This window comes from Mercenaria mercenaria, chromosome 12, assembly GCF_021730395.1.
Source record: "Mercenaria mercenaria strain notata chromosome 12, MADL_Memer_1, whole genome shotgun sequence".
Classification (NCBI taxonomy): Eukaryota; Metazoa; Mollusca; class Bivalvia; order Venerida; family Veneridae; genus Mercenaria; species Mercenaria mercenaria.
The window spans coordinates 32,668,224-32,685,090 of NC_069372.1; the positions used below are offsets into that span (position 1 = coordinate 32,668,224).

General features: G+C 36.4%; 1 protein-coding gene across 5 annotated transcripts in view; it reads right to left on the bottom strand.

Annotated features, from left to right (window-relative positions):
* The window catches only part of LOC123534683 (serine/threonine-protein kinase 36-like), a 75,596-nt gene that overhangs the window by 12,929 nt on the left and 45,800 nt on the right, over positions 1-16,867 (bottom strand). For all 5 annotated transcript variants that reach the window (XM_053519579.1, XM_053519578.1, XM_053519575.1 and 2 more), the window contains 7 exons: positions 13,155-13,285; positions 8,403-8,510; positions 7,510-7,703; positions 3,208-3,271; positions 2,397-2,507; positions 1,435-1,509; positions 801-1,028 (listed from right to left, as the gene is read on the bottom strand). In XM_053519579.1, coding sequence (XP_053375554.1) covers positions 801-1,028; positions 1,435-1,509; positions 2,397-2,507; positions 3,208-3,271; positions 7,510-7,703; positions 8,403-8,510; positions 13,155-13,285 — 911 coding nt within the window. The remainder of the gene's footprint in view (positions 1-800; positions 1,029-1,434; positions 1,510-2,396; positions 2,508-3,207; positions 3,272-7,509; positions 7,704-8,402; positions 8,511-13,154; positions 13,286-16,867) is intronic.

The window sequence follows — 16,867 nt, forward strand, 5'->3', positions numbered from 1 at the left end:
AAACCCATTGATATCATATATTATTCTAAAGAACTCCAGTACAATCCTGAAGCAACCATCACAAAAATGAATTTGATTGAGGTATTTTCCATTTTAAGCTTCAGCCTTAATTTTTGACAAAAAAAATATTTTTGAAAATACATTTTATGTTTACATATGAATGGACAGTCATAAAACATTCAGGATATCTTAGTTAACAACATTTCCATGCCAAATTTGTGACAAGTTGTTTCAAAATCCAATGGCGTACGAGTGAATTATGGAGCAGACAGAACATGAAATGTGACCTTAGGACAAAGGTGTTATGAAAATCTTCCAAGCAGTTTAGATAATATGAAGCTGCTTATCTTTGGCCTCCAAGTGTGACTTCAACCTTGGACCTAGTGACCAGGATGGTGTGCTCTACACATCTTGATAAGGTTAACTGATGAAAGCTTCACGAAAACCTAACCATTGGTTAAGATATTAGGAGAAGACATGACAAACTGATTGACAAAATAGCGATTGGACATGAGTGGCTCCATAAAAAAGCCACTATATACTATGTATCTGGGGATATAAAAATGCCTATTTTCTAAAATGTTTGTAATTTCAGCAATATTCAGTGATATTCTTTAAACAAAGTAATATTTTTAAAAAACAACAAACTAAATTCAATATAGGAGATAAACATTCTGGTAGCAAATACTATATTTTTCAGTTATCATATTTTTCAGTTACCACTAATTACAAAATTTTTCAAACAAGGCTTATGTGAACCTTGTCTTCTGTTTATCAGAACTATCAAAAATATTAGTTACCTTTGTGAAGACAGTCACTGACATCTGTAATACTGCCATGAGGCCCTGTGGTGATACCAGGGACCAGTCTGGCTCATGAAAACCTTTCTGAGCCTCCATATCAGTCTCTATATCATGTATGGGCAGCTCTGTCTCTGGGTTCATGACCTGTAGAGCCTGGGCAACACGATGCCACAATGTACCCCAGATTCCTGTTTCTATGTAAAGCTGGGCAACAGGAGCCTCAGCCTAAAATAAGAGAGTTCATTCTTACTGTCTGCTATACATACTAAGTCTTAACAATTTATGGCATTATCTGAATTTCACTGTAGTTACCTCTATGAGAAACTGAAAAACTAAAGATTCACATGGTTGAGATTTATGCAACTTAATTATGACACACAATAACAATTAAAACTTTAACTATGAAGGCCAAAAAACCTATAAAACTTATTTTTACTGTAATTTTACCCAGGCAGTTCATGAAAAACAGCATGTAAAGTTGCATGAAATCATCCAGGAAGGTTCCACTTTATAGTGAAGCATCAATGCAGCTGGTGTATTAACAATGGTATATGGACAACAAATAAACAGACCACAATAAACTACTATCAAGTATGCTAAATATAAAATGTCAAAACTGGAAGATGTGTACCTGTGTCAGCATTTCACACAGCAGTAACATTAGACCATCCATAATACCGTAGTCAAATGGACATCTTACACAAATCTGAAATATACAACATTGATACACTTTCCATAAGTTACACCTAACTGATGTCTTCTTACCTGATGCTTCACTTATATACTCAAGGAAATAATCACAAGTCAATTCTGTAACAGCAAAATATAAGTGAATGACAGTTTATATGGCCATTTAGCATGACAGTGGCCATGACATCTGACTAAAAAAACTTGAAATCAAGAGTGGTACATGGCAACTGGGTCTTTGGTACTAACAGTCTATGACACCTTGACCTCTGACCCAGTAAACTCCGTATCAATAGAGGTCATCCAGTGCTCATGGACAATGCAATGTATCTGCCAAGTTTGAGGACTGAATGTCAAGCTGGTCTCAAGATCACTTTTTTGCTGGACAATTCCAAGAACAGTTAGAGCTATTGTATCCGCCCATTTGTCGGCACTGGGAGTTTTTATAACAGGTTTCATAACTCTCAATATTTTACAAAATTATGCCGCTTCTCCAACGTATTATTCAGTTGATAACTTGACAAGGCTTTGGCAGTCAAGCATGGCTGTACTAGGACAGCTCTTGTTGTACAAACAGTCACTTAGACCTTGGTCTTTGAACCATGGACTTCAAAATCAATCAAGGCATTCTCAAAATACTGAGCAGAAAAAGGTTCTAAAATAACAGTCGCAGAGAACTTAATAATTAATCAACTGACTTCAGAATCAATATAGGTTTTCCACTGCCCATGGGCAATGTGCCTATCAAGTTTGAAGATGATAGCTCAAAACACACTTGTCTTTATAACATAAAGTAAACTGCTAACTGACTGGCAGCTGACCTACCTCATAAAGCCACTTCAACCATAAAAAAATTGCCACAGAAGGCAATTCATTTATTAATGTTTTAAATGAGACTGTTCTCACCTGTTGAAGGTCTGTGAAGACTGCAAGACAAGCTTGTAACATCTCCTCTGGTTGAACCTCTACAGATACACCACAATATACCATCTGACTGAACAACAGAGCAGCTGCAGCCTGTTCATACAGGAAATCTCATAGTTGTACAGTTAGTGACACTTTAGTACCATTTTATTATTTAATATAACTAGCAGGGTCTGAGTTCTAAAGATTTAAAATCCTAACATACAAGTTTATGAAACACTGGTAAAACCTATTTTGGAAGTTTGAAGCTGTAGTCAGCAGATAACAATCTCTGAAAACTTTCAGCATACTTTTACAACTATTGCGCCTTCTTTCATCTAGCAGGTTAGGTCAGTGGTTCTACTGTTGTGCCTGCCTGTACCTGAAATATTTCCTGAAGTAGCATGGGGTTCTTCTTTACCAACTGAGAATGGACAGTTGTCATACAACCTTAGTTGCTCATCCTTAAAAATCCCAGAACTAACAAAATTTGTGTGATACCTATCTTACACTATGACTTGTGGTAGTTGTAAAAATTTGCCTTGTTCTTAAACTCAGTGTTACTATCATTTCTGGTCCTTAGAGACTATGAAGCTCATTCAATTTTCATTTATAACAGGGTTTTGCTAAAGCCATTGCTAGGAGGCATGACGGGTACTGCATAATTCATTACCACACAGGGACTAGGCCAGACACAATCAAACTGAGCTTGCTGTTATTCTGCTTGGTTTGGTTCTATGCTTCCAAAAGATCTTAAAGGTTTATTTTGCAATGCTGAGTACCAGAAATCTGGGAGAACCATGACAAAACTTACAGTATGACTTGCAATGGTAGACTCGAGAAAGATAGACACCATAAGACTGGCAGCATCTGTTAACCTGAAATAAAATAAATTAGATCTAAGCAGACAGCACACTATTTCCATGCTTGACAGAGAAACCGAGTATTATAATCTTGAGCATTATGATGGTTGTAAGAAGTATGCTGGAATAGGAAAAGAAGACAAAATTCCATACATGTTCTTCAATAAACTCTGAATGAAATACTAAGGGAAAATGCATTAAGCTTAAGAAGGCAAACTCTACATCGGTTGCCTGAACAACTTGAGTATGGAAAACTCTGGCTAACATTTCCCTTTCTCTTAACAAGAGGACCATGATGGTCCTGAATCGCTCTTCTCTTCCCACATGACCCAGTTTTGAGTATGACGTCGTTTTTTCTATTATTTGACATAGTGACCCAGTTTTTGAGCTCATGTGACCCAGTTTTGAACTTTACCTAGATATTATCAAGATAAAAATTCTGACCAATTTTCATGAAGATCCATTGAAAAATATGGTCTCTAGAGAGGTCACAAGGTTTTTCTATTATTTGACCTATTGATCTAGTTTTCGAAGGTACGTGACCCTGTTTAGGACTTTACCTAGATATCATGAAGGTGAACATTCTCACTAATTTTCATGAAAATCTCATGAAAAATATGGCCTCTAGAGAGGTCACAAGGTTTTTCTATTTTTATACCTACTGGCCTAGTTTTTGACCGCACGTGACCCAGTTTCAAAACTGACCTAGATATCATCAAGGTGAACATTCAGATCAATTTTCATGAAGATCCATTGAAAAATATGGCCTCTAGAGAGGTCACAAGGTTTTTCTATTTTTATACCTACTGGCCTAGCTTTTGACCGCACGTGACCCAGTTTCAAAACTGACCTAGATATCATCAAGGTGAACATTCAGATCAATTTTCATGAAGATCCATTGAAAAATATGGCCTCTAAAGAGGTCAAAAGATTTTAATAATTTTAGACCTACTGACCTAGTTTTTGATCGCAGTTGACCCAGTTTCAAACTTGACCTAGATATCATCAAGATGAACATTCAGACCAACTTTCATACAGATCCCATGAAAAGTATGGCCTCTAGACAGGTCACAAGGTTTTTTTATTATTTGACCTACTGACCTAGTTTTTTATGGCACGTGACCCAGTTTCAAACTTGACCTAGATATCATCAAGGTGAACATTCTGACCAATTTTTATGGAGATCCATTCAAAAGTATGGCCTCTAGAGAGGTCACAAGGTTTTTCTATTTTTAGACCTACTGACCTAGTTTTTGACCGCACATGACCCTGTTTCGAACTTGACCTAGATATTATCAAGATGAACATTCAGACCAACTTTCATACAGATCCCTGAAAAATATGGCCTTTAGAGAGGTCACAAGGTTTTTCTATTATTTGACCTACTGACCTAGTTTTTGATGGCACGTGACCCACTTTCAAACATGACCTAGATATCATCAAGATGAACATTCAGACCACCTTTCATACAGATCCCATGAAAAATATGGCCTCTAGAGAGGTCACAAGGTTTTTCTGTTATTTGACCTACTGACCTAGTTTTTGAAGGCACGTGACCCAGTTTCGAACTTGACCTAGATATCATCAAGGTGAACATTCTGATCAATTTTCATGAAGATCTCATGAAATATATGGCCTCTAGAGAGGTCACAAGTTTTTTCTATTTTTAGACCTACTGACCTAGTTTTTGACCGCACGTGACCCAGTTTCGAACTTGACCTAGATATCATCAAGATGAACATTCAGACCAACTTTCATACAGATCCCATGAAAAATATGGCCTTTAGAGAGGTCACAAAGTTTTTCTATTATTTGACCTACTGACCTAGTTTTTGATGGCACGTGACCCAGTTTCGAACTTGACCTAGATATCATCAAGGTGAATGTTCTGACCAATTTTCATGAAGATCTTGTGAAATATATGGCCTCTAGAGAGGTCACAAGGTTTTTCTATTTTTAGACCTACTGACCTAGTTTTTGATGGCATGTGACCCAGTTTCGAACTTGACCTAGATATCATCAAGGTGAACATTCTGACCAATTTTCATGAAGATCTTGTGAAATATATGGCCTCTAGAGAGGTCACAAGGTTTTTCTATTTTTAGACCTACTGACCTAGTTTTTGACGGCACGTGACCCAGTTTCGAACTTGACCTAGATATCATCAAGATGAACATTCTGATTAACTTTCATAAAGATCCCATGAAAAATGTGACCTCTAGAGTGGTCAAAAGCAAAAGTTTATGGACGCACGGACGGACGACGGACGACGGACACCGCGCGATCACAAAAGCTCACCTTGTCACTTTGTGACAGGTGAGCTAAAAATCTGTACTGATATAAGTCACAATAACATTTCATTAAGTGTGCAGGTACCTAAGTCAGAAAATTTATTTATAATGTCATTAAATAATGAGCTCTCTAATTTATATCTTCAGGTCCATGGTAAACTCTGCTGTTACTGGGTGAATATCAAACGAAACTCCAGCGATTTTTTTGAGCCACATGTGATAAAGACAGACTGATGGGAAATATGTCTATCCCTCATCCCCAAAAGTGGGGGCATAAAAACATTGGCTCAAGGTGGAAAGGACTAATGACCTAGAAGCTGTTATGATAATAACTGACATCATTAGAATACTTTCTATTATATTATATTTTCTGATTCAAAATATTTAGACAACTTTTATGTGTAAGTGCGACATTCATATTTTCATTAACTTCAGTGTTCTACTCTGAAGCAGGAAAAGTACTGAGAACTGCATGGTAGGAAATTTCTATTTATGTAGCTGGAAAATATATAGTAGGTATACTGGTAGATAGCAGATACAATGTATCACTACAGTACTGAGTATATGGATCTACATCTCTGTAACTACTTACGTAGGTGACAACATCTCAAACTGTTTGACTGTAAAGCCAAGTACATGGAACTACTTACCTAGGTGACAACATCTCAAACTGTTTGACTCTACAGCCAAGTACATGGAACTACTTACGTAGTTGGCAATGTCTGAAGCTGTATCACTATAGTGCTGAGTACATGGATCAACATCTCTGTAACTACTTACGTAGATGACAACATCTCCAACTGTTTGACTGTAGAGCCAAGTACATGGAACTACTTACGTAGGTGGCAACATCTCAAACTACTTACATAGGTGACAACATCTCAAACTGTTTGACTGTACAGCCCAAGTACATGGAACTACTTACGTAGGTGGCAACATCTCAAACTGTTTGACTGTAGAGCCAAGTACATGGAACTACTTACGTAAGTGACAACATCTCAAACTGTTTGACTGTAGAGCCAAGTACACAGAACTACTTACGTAGGTGGCAATGTCTGAAGCTGTATCACTATAGTGCTGAGTACATGGATCAACATCTCTGTAACTACTTACTGTTTGACTGTAGAGCCAAGTACATGGAACTACTTACGTAGGTGGCCACATCTCAAACTGTTTGACTGTAGAGCCAAGTACATGGAACTACTTACGTAGGTGACAACATCTCAAACTGTTTGACTGTACAGCCAAGTACATGGAACTACTTACGTAGGTGGCAACATCTCAAACTGTTTGACTGTAGAGCCAAGTACATGGAACTACTTACCTAGGTGGCAACATCTCAAACTGTTTGACTCTACAGCCAAGTACATGGAACTACTTACGTAGGTGGCAACATCTCAAACTGTTTGACTCTACAGCCAAGTACATGGACCTACTTACGTAGGTGACAACATCTCAAACTGTTTGACTCTACAGCCAAGTACATGGAACTACTTACGTAGGTGGCAACATCTCAAACTGTTTGACAGTAGAGCCAAGTACATGGAACTACTTAAGTAGGTGGCAACATCTCAAACTGTTTGACTATACAGCCAAGTACATGGAACTACTTACGTAGGTGGCAACATCTCAAACTGTTTGACTGTAGAGCCAAGTACAGGGAACTACTTACGTAGGTGACAACATCTCAAACTGTTTGACTCTACAGCCAAGTACATGGAACTACTTACGTAGGTGGCAACATCTCAAACTGTTTGACTGTAGAGCCAAGTACATGGAACTACTTACGTAGGGGACAACATCTCAAACTGTTTGACTGTAGAGCCAAGAACATGGAACTTCTTACGTAGGGGACAACATCTCAAACTGTTTGACTGTAGAGCCAAGTACATGGAACTACTTACGTAGGGGACAACATTTCAAACTGTTTGACTGTAGAGCCAAGTACATGGAGCTACTTACGTAGGTGGCAATGTCTGAAGCTGTATCACTATAGTGCTGAGTACATGGATCAACATCTCGATTACAGAGTTCACTTCCATGTCGGCTAGTTCAACTTTCCCCATGAGGACCCCCAGTAGAGATTCCATGTGCTGTTGTTGATTGGATATGTAGGAACAAAAAGTTGTTGATACTTGGCAGCAAGCATAAATCACCTGAAAAAAGGACAAGATAGCTTCCCTTTATTTCTGTTTTTTGAGTATTGTGCAGGTACAAAATAATTTTCACATTATCATGAAATTTAGAATATGAATACCCCCAGAAACATCCTTATAATTCTAACTGAACATATCACTGAAAGGTTTACAACTTGAAAGTACTAATACACCCAAATACAGAATGGTAACCTAACAACTGTTAGTCTGATGCCATTATGTTTCAACAGTATTTAATTCTTGGTCTAAAATTCAGCAACCAGACATGTTTTGAGCATTTATTTATTAGAATATATTGATCTAAAGCAAGGAAGGACTTTTGCTGAACTGACACTGTCCTGCTGAAAATGAAGTGTTGAAAACTCTGCTGTTATTATTTCAAGCAGCATATCAATTTCATTAGTACATAAATACCAAGTTTACAGCTACCATTTTTATTACTTCAGGGACACTCATAGTTTTGTTTCAGTATCAACATATGAAAGAAATATTGTCAGTAAACCAAGGCTGTTTAGGCCAAATAAAACCAACATTGCCAAATGTGTTGTTATCAAAATATAACAAGTGTTCCTGGTCTAAAGGGTTTGTCTAGCCAATTAATTAGCTAATTTTGTGAATTTTAGTATGACTAGTATCATTATTTTGTGTTAAAAAGAGGATAAATTAGCTGTAGAGATAAAACTTTTAAACAAGAAATACCTTGAGCATATTGGTGCACTGTGGGGGATGTCGTATAAGTATCAGGAAATCATCTGTGAGTTTCTCATTGCCTTTACTTGCCATCTTGTCCCCAAGATAGTGAGCTATCTGTAATAATCATAGACAAAATTAATAAAACAGATACACTTTATTTAAAACACCTCTCTGAAACACTTGAACACTTTCTAAACTTGAATCACCACAGTGATTGTAAAGTCTGAAGGTTTAAAAATTCAATCAACTACAGATTACCAGATTACATAAGAGATCTAGGTAAAAGTGTTCACAGGAGACTGAGGTAAATGTGTTCACAGGAGATTAAGGTATAAGTGTTTACAGGAGATTAAGGTAAACATGTTCACAGGAGATTAAGGTAAAAGTGTTCACAGGAGATATATGTAAACATGTCCAATACACAATAATCAAGTTCAATCTCAATTACCAAAAAAAAAAAAAAAAAAAAAAAAAAAAAAAAAAAAAAAATTAAAACAAAAGTGAAGTCATGTTACCGTCTACAACATTCAGATGATAGAAGAAGATTTATTTCAATATATTTCAAGGTTCCAGAGAATGCAAAGAAATAATTGTGATTTAAATTTTTTCCACAAAAAAAGACAGCAGGAAGACAAAGAACTGTCAAAAGAACCTTTTTTGGATGAAATGCCAGTTTGTCTTTCCAAACGAAAACTGCTAAAAGTGCACTTGATTCCATATATTAATTTAAACTTTGTTTACTTCTTTTCCTACAAAAGTCTAAGTAATAACAGTGAAACTAAGGGCAGTTGTCCACTTTGACTCCAAGGTCATTATTTAAACAAACTTGGCAGAGGACACCAACTATCTAAGCTCTGGGACTTGTGGTTTTAGAGAATATTTTTAATGCTTTTCTTACATAAATCTATGTAAAAACAGTGAACCCTGGGGTGGAGCAAATTTTGACCCCAGGGGCAAGATTTTAAAAAATAATTTGGTAGAGGACCATTAGACAACACTACATTTAAATATCTAAGTGGAAAGCCGTGTGGTTTTAAAGAAGAAGATTTTTAAAGTTTTTCCTTCTCGCTGTCACTGAAACTAGAATTCTGCATGCACTGGAATTCTTTGAACAACTTTGGAAAAGGATATCCAAGAAACATCCAGGTCAAGTTTCATCAACTTCCACAACATGGTTTCAGTGGAGAAAATGTTATAAAAAATATTGAAACAGGACGCCAACAACGGATGCCAAACCATCCTTTTTATACAAACAGCTCACCCAGAATAAAGTTTAGGTGAGCTAAAATCAAACCAAATACTAAATACTATTCAAATTTTAAAGGAAGAAACTGTGTGCCTTTTGAACAACAACTCACCTGTCTCAAATGAATACATGATTTCTTGGTAGAGAAAAGAAAAGTGAACACTGATTTGGAATTCACAGACATTATGCCAGGAAAAAATACCTTAAATTCCAAGTCGTTAAAATATGGAAAAATTTTCCTTTTTTGTTTTATAACTTTATTTTTCATGGAAGATTTGCTTCTGATGCTGTAGGACTGTAAGAAGTAATGAAAAAGTATGAAAACAGTGTTACACCATGAGATATTGCATGTATGATTAAGATGTGACTGATGATATTTTCACTTTTATGTAACCTAATATAGCATATTAATTTTGCTCTCATATTGGTCACCTGTTAACAACGATAATAAAACTTGCATTACAAATCTTATACAACAATCTGAATAGTTTCCAATATACAATATATAGAGATTCTAAAAGTATGGCATAAAGTACAAATTGTATTAAATTCTAGCGAAACAGAACCTAAGGAGAAAGCAATTGTTGTACCAAGGAGACGGCAAACTATGGGACAAGTCAGCAAGTGTGTTAGTAATGTTACAATTTCAAATTTCATGTTTAGACTAACAGTTAACTTATAACACTGTCCAGTGCACACCAGAAACTAGGAACTACTAGCCACTTCCATGGGTAAAACCCTGTTCATGTATGTTAAACTGACCAGCAAACACAAATGAGTAAAACAACACACTGGTGTCATCTAATGACCTATGAAGTTAGATCATTGTAGGCCAAATCATTCTCCAGTTACTGATCCAGAACCAAATGGTCTACCAACCAGCTGACAATGTGCAAAACAATATAACCCCTAATGTAAGGGAAAGGAAGGGGGCATAAAAATGAAATATAGTAAATTCTAGGAAACTAAAGATTTTTTTCAGGAAAAAACCTATGTCTCTCATCACTTAACACTGAATGACAGACATGTGTGAAAAGCAATAAAGTGAAAATGAGTATGTGCAAGCAGTTGTTGGGCATTTGAGTGAGACATGAAATGTCAAGGCCAGATGAAATACAAGATAAGAAAGTATCAATAGACATGCAACAAATTGTTTATCAAATGTACAAAATACAAACAAGAGTTCCTGTGGACTGTTTGGTACAATAAAGGCAGCATTTTAAAGCATTTCAAAAGCATACATTTCTAAATCCAAAGTCTACTATTTATTTGCTTATTGCTCCTTGATATGGTTGTTGCCAGACATGTGAAAATTTTATTTCAGATTTTCCAAGAACTATGCTGGAAACCAATGAACCGCAATATGTAAAACTAGGCTTGGCATCTTTCACTCCTGCAAAATTTGGTGTAAACCCGCCTAATGGTACAAGCAAAGTGGCCAAAACATAATAAAGTTTGATCAATCATACCATTATGCCTTGTGGTGTCTGAAGAGTAATGCAGACAAGGTAAAATATGAGAAATCAAAGACCACAAAAATCAATAAACCAGATTATGCCCATGATATACACAACTTCTCTTGGCACTGGTAAATTCTGCAAGGTTCACTGGAATCCACTCAATAATAGTGAAATTGCAAAAATGCTATAAAATTTGATGAATCAAGGGTCATAACTAAACTGAAAATTACTAAACAGAACATGCAGATGCAGATGACATGCCCAGGGCCAAAAAGTAGGCTTGGCACTGATCACTCCTGTAAGGTTAAGTGAAAATCTACCCAATGGTGTGAGAGAAGTAGCAAAAATATTAATAGGAACCAGCTGATGATATTTACAACAAAGTTCATCACTGATATACTCTTGTAAGGTTTGGTGAAAATCGACCCAATGGTGTGAGAGAAGTTGCAAAAATATTAACGAATTGGGCAAATCAAGGACATTTCCACTGAAAATCAATGAACTGGAATATGATATACTCAATATGGCTTGACAATGATCACTTTTGTGTAAATCAGACATGTGGTGTAAGAGAAGTTGTGATGACAATGTTTGTGACATACAGTTTACTAACAGACTGACAGACAGATGGAGAGCACAACATCAATACGTCCCTGCACTAAACAGTTGTAAAAGAACTGTGGGACAGCCTGAAAGAAGTGTCCTAGATACATTTCTCTTCAACAGACCATATAACTGATGTAACAAGTGCCTAAAATGTGCTCAATATGTATGTCAATAATTGCTGTGTTTTCTATTTTCTACAGTGCAATGTGTATCTACTTGTCAAACTTATATTGCTAATGTAATACCCTATGTCTGTGTTCATGTCCTGGCTGCAAATAAGTTTTATCAAATTTATATGAAAATTTCAAAACTAAAACAATCTGTACTACTACTACTGAAATTAATAGGGTAACAGAATTAATAGCTTCTCAATGATGATTTTATATTAAATGTGTTTGTGTAGTAATTTTATGTGATTCAATGTGTAATTCTAACAGACAATAAAAAAATGTATATTTTTCTAAAAGAATAGAATCTGCTAATCAAATATTAATCTCTAAAGGCCATAATATTCAAATATTAGGAGAGTACTCAATCACACTTCTGGTTCAAATCCTTTCAAAATTTGTTAAAGCTTTCTTTAGGTATAAATTTATAAACATGAAATTTTGCATGCACACTGTCCTTGTAAAGTTCAAATATAATCATTTGAAAAGAGTATACAAGTTTTACCTTGTGCTTTTCGGTGAGGTATTGCATATTTCAATGCAAATAATACAAGTGGGCTAAACTGGCCCTATATTGCTCACCTGATTCAAATTGGTACATGAGTTTTGGTAGTGGACCTCTACACAATACTATATGCCAAATATTTAATCTTGGCCTGGAGCTTTTAGAAAAGAAGTTGTTTAAAGATTTTCTTATATCAGTCAATGTAAAATGTGACCCCACGTGGACAAGGCCATTTTTTACCTCAGGGGCATAACTTGAACAAACTTGTGAGTATAAGTCTACATAAAACAGGTGAACCCCAGGGTGGCGCCAATTTACACCCCAAGGGCATAATTTGAAAAAACCTCCTAGAGGACCACTGCACTGTGCTACATGTCAAACATCAAAGCTCAGGGCATTATCATTTTAGACAAGGAAATCTTCAAGTTTTACTTGTATTAATCAATGTAAAACAAGTCAGGGCGAATTTTGTCCCAAGGGGCATGATTTGAAGAATTTTGGAAGAGGACCACAGGACAATGCTAAATACCAAATATCTAAGCTCTGGGCTTCTGATTTTGAAGAAGAAGATTCTTAACGTTTTTACTTCTGGTTGCCATGAGAAGCAGAATTCTACACAGATTGGAATTCTTTGACTTTTGGTAGAGGACCATCCAAGGAACATTTAGGCCAAGTTTCATTAACTTTTAACATCTACTTTCAGAGAAGATGTTGTCGAAGAAAAGCATGGATATAACAAAGTTGTTATAATAACAAACAACATATACTGCTTACTTTTCTCCTGCCGTCTGCTCCTGTATCCATCTCAAGAGGAATATTGAGCATGGTGGCAAGACATGACAGGCTGAGCTGTGTAAGATTCTCATGACGATCAACTGCTAACTCTTCATTACCCTCTGCTAATTCTGTAACAAATAACATATATCAGTTGCTATCTCTTCCAGTAAGTTTTTTCAGCCGATTCTATAGCCATTATTCAATCATATTCGGAACTGAAAAAAGTATCTTTCCCCCCCCCCACCCCCACACTCACCTTCCACCCAACTCTCAGACAAAAATTATCAAAAGAAATCTGAAAAAATATTTTTTGTAAAGGCTGAGCACGTAATGGGATGGGGCAAGTTGTTACCTAAAATCTATGCATGTAGTTATCTAGATTTTTGCTTTTTCACAGGAGTTGAAAAATCTGATGATACAAAGCATATGGTGATCGTAATGTCGTATGAAATCAACAGTAAAGTGAAACTGTCATGATGTCTCTCTTAAACAAGAGGATCATGATGGTCCTGAATCGCTCACCTCTTCCCACATGACCCAGTTTTGAGTATGACGTCGTTTTTTCTATTATCTGACATAGTGACCTAGTTTTTGAGCTCATGTGACCCAGTTTTGAACTTGACCTAGATATTATCAAGATAAAAATTCTGACCAATTTTCATGAAGATCCATTGAAAAATATGGTCTCTAGAGAGGTCACAAGGTTTTTCTATTATTTGACCTATTGACCTAATTTTCGAAGGTACGTCACCCTCTTTTGAACTTGACCTAGATATCATCAAGGTGAACATTCTCACTAATTTTCATGAAGATCTCATGAAAAATATGGCCTCTAGAGAGGTCACAAGGTTTTTCTATTTTTATACCTACTGGCCTAGTTTTTGACCGCACGTGACCCAGTTTCGAAACTGACCTAGATATCATCAAGGTGAACATTCAGATCAATTTTCATGAAGAGCCATTGAAAAATATGGCCTCTAGAGAGGTCAAAAGATTTTAATAATTTTAGACCTACTGACCTAGTTTTTGTTCGCAGCTGACCCAGTTTCAAATTTAATCTAGATATCATCAAGATGAACATTCAGACCAACTTTCATACAGATCCCATGAAAAGTATGGCCTCTAGAGAGGTCACAAGGTTTTTTTATTATTTGACCTACTGACCTAGTTTTTGACGGCACATGAACCATTTTCAAACTTGACCTAGATATCACCAAGGTGAACATTCTGACCAATTTTTATGGAGATCCATTCACAAGTATGGCCTCTAGAGAGTTCACAAGGTTTTTCTATTTTTAGACCTACTGACCTAGTTTTTGACCGCACATGACCCTGTTTCGAACTTGACCTAGATATCATCAAGATGAACTAAAAATTCAAGACACAAGTTTTCATGAAGACCTATTGACATGAAATTTGACCTCCTATAGTGATGTCAACAGGTTTTTTCCTTATATGTTTATAGACCTACTGACCTAGTTTTTGACCGCACGTGACCCAGTTTCGAACTTGACCTAGATATCATCAAGATGAACATTCAGACCAACTTTCATACAGATCCCATGAAAGATATGGCCTTTAGAGAGGTCACAAGGTTTTTCTATTATTTGACCTACTGACCTAGTTTTTGACAACATGTGACCCAGTTTCGAGCTTGACCTAGATATCATCAAGGTGAACGCTCTGACCAATTTTCATGAAGATCTTGTGAAATGTATGGCCTCTAGAGAGGTCACAAGGTTTTTCTATTTTTAGACCTACTGACCTAGTTTTTGACGGCACGTGACCCAGTTTCGAACTTGACCTAGATATCATCAAGATGAACATTCTGACCAACTTTCATAAAGATCCCATGAAAAATGTGACCTCTAGAGTGGTCACAAGCAAAAGTTTACGGACGCACGCACGCACGCACGGACGACGGACACCGCGCGATCACAAAAGCTCACCTTGTCACTTTGTGACAGGTGAGCTAAAAAACAAGAGGACCATGATGGTCCTGAATGGCGCACCTCTTCCCACATGATCCAGTTTTGAGTATGACGTCGTTTTTTCTATTATTTGACATAGTGACCTAGTTTTTGAGCTCATGTGACCCAGTTTTGAACTTGACATAGATATTATCAAGATAAAAATTCTGACCAATTTTCATGAAGATCCATTGAAAAATATGGTCCCTAGAGAGGTCACAAGGTTTTTCTATTATTTGACCTAGTTTTTTTAAGGCACGTAACCCAGTTTCAAACTTGACCTAGATATCATCAAGGTGAACATTCAGATAAATTTTCATGAAGATCCATTCAAGGGTATGGCCTCTAGAGAGGTCACGAGGTTTTTCTATTTCAAGACCTACTGACCTAGTTTTTGATCGCAGTTGACCCAGTTTCAAACTTGACCTAGATATCATAAAGATAAACATTCAGACCAACTTTCATACAGATCCCATGAAAAATATAGCCTCTAGAGAGGTCACAACGTTTTTTCATTATTTGACCTACTGACCTAGTTTTTGAAGGCACGTGACCCACTTTCGAACTTGACCTAGATATCATCAAGATGAACATTCTGATCAACTTTCATGAAGATCCATTGAAAATTATGGCCTCTAGAGAGGTCACAAGGTTTTTCTATTTTTAGACCTACTGACCTAGTTTTTGATGGCACGTGACCCAGTTTGGAACATGACCTAAATATCATCAAGGTGAACATTCTGACCAAATTTCATAAAGATCCCATGAAAAATGTGACCTCTAGAGTGGTCACAAACAAAAGTTTACGGACGCACGGACGGACGACGGACACCGCACCACCAATAAAAAGCCAAGGAGCAAAAACCAGCTATTCCATTTCAACATGCGACTTTTTCCAGACAGTGGCAAAGTCTGACTTATTTTAAGGTTAGTAAGCAGCTGCCAACTGCTGATACAAGTACAGCTCTGTTTTAGGTATAGAAGATCTTGTGGTAAAGAGGATACATAGATAACTTTTGTATTTTGACTTACATAATGGTAAACTTTTTTATCTCCTTAACAAGGAGACTGATATACTGACAAAGGGCCACAATTCTAACAAAATGCATATCAGAGTTACTGTTCTTGGCTATCTTCATCTAATGATGATAAAGAAGCTTGCAAAGTTTCAAAACTATTGCTCTCATTAGCACAGTATTCAAATTTTCTGAGTATAAAAAGGACCACAATTCTTATAAAATGCAAAATAGAGTTATGGCTCTTGGCCAACATACTCAAGTAATGATGATAAACAAGTCTGCAAAGTTTAAACTAGAGCTCTTGTAGTTGTTAAGAGAAGTGGACATAAATAAAAAAAAATTTAAACAAGGAATTCAAACTTTTTGTGTAAATAAACAGCCATGATTCTTATAAAATGTGCATCTGAGTTATGGTTCTTGGTCTACTTACTCAACTAATAATTATAAACCAGTCTGCAAATTTCAAAGCTACAGCTCTTATAGCTTTTAAGAAAAGTGGACTTCTACAAAATTTTAATCAAGAAAATACAATTTTCCAAGTATAAAAAGGGCCATAATTGTAACAAGTCAGTCTGAAAGACAGCTAAATCCTCCGCCACTCTTATGGATAGTGAAAGGGTAAACCTTTGACCTTGAGCTGTGACCTTGACCTTGAACTTACATGGCTGACTCATGAATTCTGCACATGTCTTGATAAGGTGATCATTTGACCCAAGTTTCA